The sequence below is a fragment of the Anneissia japonica genome, unplaced genomic scaffold (genome assembly GCF_011630105.1).
Source record: "Anneissia japonica isolate Jap-2015-1 unplaced genomic scaffold, ASM1163010v1 scaffold287834_len5846547_cov211, whole genome shotgun sequence".
Classification (NCBI taxonomy): Eukaryota; Metazoa; Echinodermata; class Crinoidea; order Comatulida; family Comatulidae; genus Anneissia; species Anneissia japonica.
Window position 1 is genome coordinate 134,287 of NW_022704992.1, and position 11,016 is coordinate 145,302.

The following is an 11,016-nucleotide window of genomic DNA, read 5'->3' on the forward strand; positions in this document are numbered from 1 at the left end:
TTATATTATATAAAACTAGAATTTTGTATTATGTCTATATTACGTTTATATAGTTCCGATGTAACATTTCAGAGTATGTAAGAAATAAAATTAAATTGTATATTTATAATACATCATTGTGTGTACTTCCTTTGTCGTAATTGCATTAATAATAAAATTATATAGTTCATGATTATTAATCTATATGATCTAATTAAATATATTATAATCACTTCGATTCAAATATAGCACTATTACAGGCTACTATATCTTATGAACACTCTTTCCAAATATATTCACATGACACCAACAAATTACGAAACTTTCTTTCAGTCATGTTTCTATGGAAGAAGGCAAGGTGCTATCGAATTTTACAAAACAGGAAATGACGTCGGTTGCTAGGCTACAGCTCATGCATATTCAGTAACACCTGTGCTAATTAGACTAACAATAAAAACTTTTAGCTCAGTTTTGACAAAATTGACCAAAAAGATTTTATTGTTAGTCTAATTAGAACAGGTGCCACTGAATATTCATGATTATGCATGACTTGTTGCTTAGCAACCACGTCATTTCCGGTTTTATGTTTTTGTTGAGGGCGTCCTCGAAAGAATTGCTAGTTTAATAGATAAAGTAGCACATATTGATGAAGCAATTCTTCACTTTTGGCTTAAGCTTAAAAGCTTCTTATAATATGGATATTTTAGCTATTGAATTTATTACAATAAACATAGACATTAAATAAGATGAGAAGAAATGCACATTCCATTTGATATTTATTTTCAAGCATTGAAATTAATTTGTGATATAATATACATACATTTTATACTTATATACTGTAGGCCTATATTATGTACATCCGGCAAAAATCAATAAATCTGATTTTAATTCTCAAAATGTTATATCTTATTATTCTACATGCCTACCGTATATTCTTTACAACAAACGGATTACTTTCTCTATTAATAAGATAAACATTAAGTTTATTAATACAATATTAATAAACATAAAGCCTACAATAATTACTACACATTGCTAATATTTATTTTTAACATTATTGCAGAGGAAACATTTAAAAAATTAAATTTACACTATATTTTAATTAATTTCATGTCCAGAATTTTATATCCAGAATTTCTTGCCCGGAAAGCCCAGCTGGCAGGAAGCTTGATGCAGTGACACAATTTTTGGCTATCTATGAATAATTGGTAAGTTATGTTGCCCTTTCACGATTGCGTCCGGATATTCTCTCCTGATAGTTGTGGCTTCTTTGTCTACATCACTGGAATAGAAAAATATTGAGAAAAGATTTGGAAACAGAGAAAGAATTATAACGGAGTATCATCAAAACATAATATATAAATAAAAACAGAGGCAGAACCAGTGGTTTAAAACAGAGGGGGTCCACGGGGAGGGACTTTGCCAGATGAAGGGTTCCCACCACCTCAGCCCTACCATGGTTGGGGCTGAGGTAAGAAACTTTTCAATTATGGCACCTCTAGATGGCAAATGGCACTCACAGATTTTAAATTTGAATGTAATTTTCTTTTTTTCTCCAATTTTTTACCATTTTAAAAGACTTAGGGCGGGCGAAGGGCGGCAGGCCGGCTGCCCCCCCCCCAGGGGAGCACCCCAACCTGAACATTATCATATTCAGTTATCGCAATGGACAATGCTGTTGATACAACATAATAGTACTTCACAATTCTTTATTATATCAGCATTATCATATTAAATATAAATTATTTATAGTATCATCATACCACGGAATGATGTGAGGATTATTAAATATCTTATTGGGTAGAACTAGTACATCGCAATAGCGCAACAAAATTATGTTAGCATTCTGATTGTCATGGGTAAATAAAATTTATAAAAAGTGTACTATTCGATAGAAATGAATAGGCCTATATAGATTCATAAATACAGTATATTCAAACAATAAACTTAATACTATAAATATAATCTTCATACAAACATTTTTCATGATATAATATTTTTGATTGATTGATTGAATTTATTCGATGCTCAAAATGCTTAATGGATTGAGATCAAGAAAAGTAAAAATTACCGTAATGAGCATCTGGAACGCCCATTAGGCCGGAGTCCAGCGCAATGAGGTCCAATTTAAATATTCACTGTCTGTCTTGAGCTGAAAGATGAACAATATAATTCCACTACTGAATAATTATATTTAAGTAAGTTACAAAATTGCAATTGAATATATGAATGACCAAATTGGTTTTTCTGCCAATTAATAGACAGTTAAATTATACCAGAGCTATTCTTATTTATACATAGACTCTTTATAGACTGTCGATTTAAGGATTTTGTAGTAAAATGTTCGTAAAATCAGGAAAAATGAGAAATGTCGATAGAGGGTCCAACAATTCTGATCGGGGTCTAAAACAAGGGGATGCCTAGAGCCCTGTTCATGGTCCGGAATAAAATCCCTGGGGTGATGTTCATGGGGAGAAATCTTACGGTACATGTTCGCCCATGTGATTTTTGACCACAATTAGATTGGCTATCAAAATGTATTTTTTGGATTGGCAAATTAATGTCGTATAGTCGGACGAGGGAGTTGATGTTAGTTTATAAGTTATGGTAACTCGGATTACATGAGCAACGCTAATTGCGTTTCAAGTGATAAATAATTATTTTACAGCAACATGTGCTACTGGGGCCCAGAGACGATCGGGATTTATCAATCTCAGCGTAGAATGTCGTAGGGGCCTAAGTCAAAAAAAGTTAAGATGTCCCTAAAGGAAATATCTTAAGCTGATTTATCAAACAAGCCGATTTCTAGTTTGATAAATCTGGCCCCAGCATACCAACTTTTGCGGAGTATATAAGGACAGGCTGAGGTTATTTCATTTATTCCCTTTGGAGGTCAAAAGAAATGCCGTGTTTTACTTTTTACTAAATATTTCTCCTCTAATCGCCGTACAAGTGTGGCTTATCCTTTTTTTTTTCAATCCCATATATCCCTCTAATTAAGGACTGTTAGGTCTACATTATTAAAAAAAAAAATCGGTTTTCATTAAGGCAGATAAATTGTAGAAAACTCTTCCTCCTAGCGCCATTTTCTGTTAAATTATCTGCTGCCTTATCTTTTATTGAAAACTGGGAGCCCTTTTGAAACGGTTTTCAAATTCAGGCTTTTTTTGTATTGTTTTTACATTTTATCATATGATCAGTGGACCACCTTTAATGTTTGGCCTTCTATTTCGAATTTCTAGATCCGTCCATGGACATATTAATAGGTTTATGATCCGTCACTACAGTAGTACTGTAGCTTTATTTGATATCGACATCATGGAAGTACACATCCATGAAGATATTTACATAATATTGATAAAGACGGTGTCATTTGGGCCTCGACAGGCCTAGAGCCCTGTTCATGGTCCGGAATAAAATCCCTGGGGTGATGTTCATGGGGAGAAATCTTACGGTACATGTTCGCCCATGTGATTTTTGACCACAATTGGATTCGCTATTAAAACATATTTGTTTGGATCAGCAAATTAATGTCCTAGAGTCGGACGAGGGAGTTGATGTTAGTTTATAAGTTATGGTAACTCGGATTACATGAGCAACGCTAATTGATTATTTTACAGCAACATGTGCTACTGGGGCCCAGAGACGATCGGGATTTATCAATCTCAGCGTAGAATGTCGTAGGGGCCTAAGTCAAAAAAAGTTAAGATGTCCCTAAAGGAAATATCTTAAGCTGATTTATCAAACAAGCCGATTTCTAGTTTATTTCATTTATTCCCTTTGGAGGTCAAAAGAAATGCCGTGTTTTACTTTTTACTAAATATTTCTCCTCTAATCGCCGTACAAGTGTGGCTTATCCTTTTTTTTCAATCCCATATATCCCTCTAATTAAGGACTGTTAGGTCTACATTATTTTTTTTTTTTAAATCGGTTTTCATTAAGGCAGATAAATTGTAGAAAACTCTTCCTCCTAGCGCTATTTTCTGTTAAATTATCTGCTGCCTTATCTTTTATTGAAAACTGGGAGCCCTTTTGAAACGGTTTTCAAATTCAGGCTTTTTTTGTATTGTTTTTACATTTTATCATATGATCAGTGGACCACCTTTAATGTTTGGCCTTCTATTTCGAATTTCTAGATCCGTCCATGGACCTATTAATAGGTTTATGATCCGTCACTACAGTAGTACTGTAGCTTTATTTGATATCGACATCATGGAAGTACACATCCATGAAGATATTTACATAATATTGATAAAGACGGTGTCATTTGGGCCCCCCCCCCCGATCACTTTCGCTGTCCTTTAAAACTAATATAGAAAATATGTTTTGAGGGCTATAACAAATTTCGATTATTCAGGATTAAAAGTTGTGTACCAGATAATTATAGGCTCTTGGTAATAAATTGCATATATTGTCAATGAAAAAACACAGATACAAATCTACAATGTAAACAAGGAACGGAAGTTAACAAGCCTCAAGCTGTATTTACTGTGAATAACGTTTTTTTTAGCCACTTGGAATGTATGTTGTTGAATAGAATGCAGCATGTCAGTAAATACTTCTGTCGAGGAATTATCAATGCCTTCAATGCGAAAACGTAGTCAAAATAATAACCACAGAATGATGGCAGAATTCCCATTTTAACTAGTGAATTAACGATGCAAAATGTTAAATACTGTACTCACATTTGTTATTAATTGTAACGTCTCCTTCGTAGTCCATTGAGTAATGTTTATGTAAAACGCCACCTGGAGTGTAAAAAACAATTAATTATCCTTTTTCTAATGTGCCATTACTTTATGACGATGAGGATGATGAGGGTGATGATGATGATGATGATGATAATAATAATAATAATAATTATAATAATAATAATAATAATGATAACAATAATGATAACAATAATAACAATAACAATAATAATGATGATGATGATGATGATGATGATGATGATGATGATGATGATGATAATAATAATGATGGTGGTGGTGGTTATGATGATTGAGGATGATGATAATGATGATGTTGATGGCGATGATGATGATGATGATAATGGTGGAGATGATGATATCAATAATTATTATTATTATGTTAATGATTGAATCGACTTTAAAACGAATCCGATGGAATCAGTGTAGGCTGTTATGTGACACAAATGTATTAATGGTCAAGCAGACTATAAGCACAATCTAAATTTATCACCACTTTAAAGTGAGGGACATTCATTTTGTAAAGTATGCATGTGCTATTTCCCGGCAGAGGAGCCATTTCTTCAACCATGGTGCTGTGTCCGCCCCTTGAGGGGACCGGGTAGTGGCTGTACTGGTTACCAGGGCGCAGATCATGGGGAAATACGGGGACACGCCCCCACATATTTTAAGGGGATTTTGGTCCCTCTCGCTTTTCGATCACAATGTAATTTCATAAGTAAAGAAGATGCCTGAAGGTTGTTGAAATGAACTGCATAAAAATGACCCAGGTTTTAACGAAAGAGCGCTGTACCAGCCAAAGTAGAGCACTGTACATCTTATAGCAATATTCCGGTATCTCTGCCCACTAACATCTGAATTATCTGTAACACACGACTCGAGTGCGCGTGCCTTTATTATAATTTGAGAAGTATGAGAAAAAGTGGTTTTCGGCACAGAAAGTAGGTAAATGCATTAGAGACAATTAAGTTTTATTTTCTATGGTATAATACAGAAGTTAATCATTGCCGAAAATTGCAGACAAAAAAATCATGGTGATGTGATGGTGATGAATTTTACTATATAAGAGTGTCATTGCGGCCATCTTGAGGTATTATTTATCAACCATAATGAGGCTAAAGTGAGTGTGGACTAACGGCTTTGAAGTAAGTGAAGTAAGTACATAAAAAAGACAATGTTTTTAAGTTTTATTTTCATCACGCATATTAATTAGATATCTATACTTGCGGAAAATCGATGATAAAAGATCATGAGAATTTTTTTGAAAAAAAAAAACCCGCCCCTCCCAACCTTAAATTTTGTAACGTAAGATGCGACACTAAACAAGTACTCCATCAAGTTTTTTAGACGATTATTGTTCGAGGAGTGCTGTTCATTTAGTAGGAGGTTCCTCCAGGGCCCGTTTGAACTTTGGCCCGCCAAAAGCCTCCCTTCCCCAATGGGTGTTACTCTACTGTTTGTAAGATACCATGTGATAGTGGCTAGAACTCAATCTTGTTTTGCATTCCCTTTATGATTTGCCTTCTTCATTGATAGATCCCAATTTATTCCATATACATTCTATAAGACATTGAGTTTTTACTCGTGAGACTGCCTCCTCTCTTGGATATGTGATTGTCATGGTTTTGTTTTAAATTGTTTATGCTTGTGCTGTTTATAACATGTTGTGGTAGGGAGTTCCACTTATTTATGACACCTGTATCGAAGAAAGTATCTCTTTTTTTAGTATTGTCTATGTTTGTAGGTGTGTGGCCTCTGAGAAAATGTTCTCCTGGTCTGAAGCGAAAGGTGAAAAAGTTTGAAGCCCTTATGTCATCAAAGCCATTAGTATCTTGTAGGTTTCAATCATATCTCCACATTCTCTATGTACTGTATGGAGTGTTCTAAATCACTGCTACGTGTACCTTCTCAAAATGACTTAAAATGTAATAATACGATGCACTATTAATTAAAATTCACTTTCAAACTGGCAAAAAAACACACATACAATACACTTTGAATGAAATTTAACTTTATTATGCACAGATAGTTGTCAAATAAAAATGAATGCAATTTGGTATCATTCCTATACAATTATATCAACACTTATCCACTTACTACTTCTAACAACTCATTTCCAATACAATTTTCACAAGCAAAATCTTGTCTCACAAAAACCTCATAAATAATTTTAAACTTTACTTCATCTGCATCTTATCTATAATAATGTCCTTAGCAGGCTTGCCCGCAATTTACAGTGCAGTAGCCATAAAGTTTTATGATTAACCCGCAAGTTTTGCACACTGTGATTCAAACTATTCTGATATCTTTAAGGCTTTGTGTACTCAAGATTGATTGTGTTGATCAACAATTTAAGCATTATCCACATAAGAGATAAAGGGCAAGATCAACCCTGGATTAAATGGATTATATGACATGGATTAACTACACATGGCAATTAGATGACTCCAGTTTATTTATGCATACACTACAATTATTGTCACTACACAATGCTTCACAGCTAATTGTGAATTGAGAACTTTAATTCTGAACACTTTTAATAGCTACCAATGCTTGCTTGGAATTTTTTTATGAGAAGCCATTTGTATCAGTAATCATAACAATATGCTTTGTAATAAGTTTGAAACAAAAAAGATTTGTATGTACTTATATTATCAATTACTTCATGTTTATCATAATTGTATTACTACTTATTAATTAACAATAATAATTATAGCAATTATAATAACATCGAAAAGAATGATAGTAAAACTATGAAAAGCACAAATAACAGTAAGCTCAAAACAATTTCATCATGTTTCTAAGATATGAAAATGAAATAATGATAATTTAATAACAATAATTATCATTATTAATTAATAATAATAATAAATCCATTACTGTCTGATAATTATTTGTTATAATTATTTATACAAGAAAACGATGTAGACTGAAAAACTAAACTGCAATGTATATAAACTTTTAACAATATTATAACTACAGTTGAACTTGCCTAATTTGAATCCAAATTGGTTGGCATTGAAAAATTGTTCGACTTAAATAAAATTTGACAGATCGTTATTAGTAGGAAAAATAACAATTTGGCATGTAAACTAAGATTGACTTAGAAATTATTCGGATTAGGCAAAGTCAACAAATTTTAACTGTATATGGTAAAATGAATACCAGTTTACATTTAAGCAAACCATTAGGCACACATTTTAATTATTCAGTCAATTTTGATTTATAAATCAAATATAATCATAATAACTATAATTCAAATATATTAAAAATTTGGGCTCAGGTATTTCATATACTAGTATTCACCTTCGGCTGCCGTTTTGTAGGTGAATAAATAAATTTTTTTTTTTAATATTTCCTTTGAAAAAAATGGTATTTGATAATAAACATAAATCAATCATATAATCATTTTCCTAATTATTATTTTTTTTTCAAATTACATAATTTTCAAGAATCAAGATAGGATTGTAAGTACATTAACAAGTAGCAACTCCATGATTCATAATTAATTAATTCATTAATTAACCAATAACAATTTAGAAAAATTTGACATTGTGTAAAGACAATTTAATTACCAAAAATGAAATAATATTTAATAACAACGAGTTTCTAATGTAATCATTCTGAATTTGTACATTCAAATACAAGGAATACTTGAGGCTTATCTGACACATAGGGAGACACATCCACATACACACAGGCAGGCATACCCCATAAACACACACCCCTATATATATACACAAAAACAGGAAAGATTTTTGTCCAAAATTTTTAGTCAAAATCATTACATTTTACTTTGACATACAGCTGACCGTGTCCTGTACATAAATTTCCAGCATAGAAAGTAAACCCCATTATTCAAAATGTCAATTAAGGGTAATATCATTAAAGAAAATTCTGGTTTTGCTGTTTTAAAATGAGAAATCATATAATATAGGATCACAAAAAAAAATATTATACAATACACGTTTTTAATCTGATAAAATATTTCTATTGCATACTGAGCAGGCTGGTGACTGCTGCCTCGCGGTTCCCTCGGTTTGCTTCCAGGACTGAGCGGATGACCTCCTGGTCCGTGTCTGGGAACATTTCTTGGATGCTGTTGAGGTCTTCTTGCGTGATGGCTGGGGGCTGCTGTTGATGCATTACTGGTCCCTGCACAACTGGGGGATGCATTGGAGGATATACTAGAGAAATAAGGAAAATCACGGCATTAATGATGGGTTATGAGACTTCATAATGGTCACTAACCTCACATATGTACATATCATAAATAACAAAAATATCAACAACCATCATCATCGGATTGGATTGGTAGGAGAAATGAAACCATTTTAATCACCACCACAACCAACTTATCTGACACATAGGGAGACACATACACAGGATTTTGTATGGGGAGGTATGAATTGTAAGTGACTTTTACTTATGGCAGAGGGACATTGGACACCAACACCTGGTAGACATGGGCAGAGGTCAAAACCATTACTTGAGACTTACCTGACACTGGGGCACCAACCCCTAGGTAGGCATAGACAGGGGACAAGACCATCACTTGAGACTTACCTGCCACTGGCACACTAACACCTGGATAGACAGAGAGCAAGGGTAGGTATAGGCAGAGGGCAAATCTATCACTTGAGACTTAACTGCCGTTGGGGCACTAACACCTGAGTAGGCATAGGCAGAGGGTGAGACCATCACTTGAGCCTTACCTGCCATTCAGGCACCAACACCTGGGTAGGCATAAACAGGGGACAAGACCATCACTTGAGACTTACCTGCCATTGGGGCACCAACACCTGGGTAGGCATAGGCAGAGGGCAAGACCATCACTTGAGGGGCAGGGAATTGCTGTTGCATCATCCAAGGAGAAGCTGCCACTTGCTATAAAATCAGTAAAAAAGAAATATATTAAAAAAAACGTTTATTTATTTATTTTCATTTATTAAACATAGTTAGGCAGGATAACATATACAGGTGAGATGGTACCACTGTATTACAATATGGTCCTGCAAAGATAAAATACAATAAGCAACATACAAGATGGCTACATAAAATATTACTTATACAATGCAATACAAATAGAATATAAACAAGAAGACTACCAAAAACAAACCAAAAAAAACCCCAAAAAACATAATTATCTAGTAACTAAAACAATAATAAAACTGTCTTTATGTAGTGCATAATGGATGACAGATCCCCTTAGGTGCTTCACATTAAGTCTTAAGCTACTGTATGGTACAAAAATGTTTGTTTCTAGTCCATTTATGGTGCAGAAAAATGTTACACGTCTTGCTTGCCATTATTTCACATTTCTTTACCATAATGTATCATTATTTTTATTTTAATTATTACATTATTAATATCATTATCTACAATGTTCACAAATGTTCCACATGGTTGCACTTACCGAGTAGGATAACACTACGTTTATCATGCCCTCCTTGTCGTTCCCTTGTTTCCCACTCAGTGAGTACCACTCTTCTTTGGTTTCCCCATTTAGTACAGATTGCGGGATAGTGACATGTGCCCAAGCGATACGGTTGTCAGTCGTAAACGATTTCTTAAAATATATATATTATGATTATATTGTATCGCTTGAAATATAAATATTATGATTATCTTGTATTACCAATGAAATGTAATGAAGACAGTTACAGTGATAAGAAAGTGAATATTTATCTTCATGGCAATTTAAGTAAACCACCACAACCACCATAATCATCATTAACATTATTGTCATAGTTATCATTATCATTACCATCACAATTACCATCAATGTTATCATCCTAGATATTGTTATAATTTCCATTATCATCAGTATCTTAATCATAATCAACATCCTCATTATCAATATAATTAAATGTCATCACCATCATCATCCAATTCATTCTGTATCTGTAATATTTATAGCATAAAGGCACAGATGGTAATGCAAATGTGGTGTGGGAAACAGATCGCCCACCAGTACCCACAATTTAAGTTATTGAAATCAATATTATTACCTTTACTACTACTATTATTATTATTATTATTACTAATACTATTAGTACTATATTACTAAAACCTACCTTAAGGGGAACTTAGACAATGGAGAAATCAGAAAACAATTTAAACTAGAAATTGCAAATTGCAAGTGAAGTGCTGCAAAGTACAACTGCAAATAAATGTTATTCGAACAAAATTATTAATGCGAGTCAAGTGGAAATAATGAATAATAAAAATATAACAAATAATATGAGACATGACCCATTGTCTATATTAGAACACAAAGTCGTAATTTTTCATTTTTGTCAAAAAGTGTCTATAGTGGTGAATTATG

General features: G+C 33.2%; 1 protein-coding gene and 1 long non-coding RNA gene across 2 annotated transcripts in view; both read right to left on the bottom strand.

The window, feature by feature from the left end:
* Positions 1-761: 761 nt before the first annotated feature.
* On the bottom strand, positions 762-4,802 carry LOC117105108. The gene is made up of 3 exons (XR_004444858.1): positions 4,665-4,802; positions 2,051-2,131; positions 762-1,261 (listed from the first exon to the last, which is right to left on the bottom strand). It is a non-coding gene; the product is annotated as an uncharacterized LOC117105108 (long non-coding RNA).
* Positions 4,803-6,682: 1,880 nt separating this feature from the next.
* Positions 6,683-11,016, bottom strand: part of LOC117104968 (toll-interacting protein-like) — a 9,005-nt gene continuing 4,671 nt past the window's right edge. Inside the window, exons 4-6 of the mRNA XM_033245947.1 lie at positions 10,105-10,257; positions 9,470-9,575; positions 6,683-8,875 (exon numbers count right to left, since the gene is read on the bottom strand). Coding sequence (XP_033101838.1) covers positions 8,679-8,875; positions 9,470-9,575; positions 10,105-10,257 — 456 coding nt within the window. The 3' untranslated portion in view covers positions 6,683-8,678. The remainder of the gene's footprint in view (positions 8,876-9,469; positions 9,576-10,104; positions 10,258-11,016) is intronic.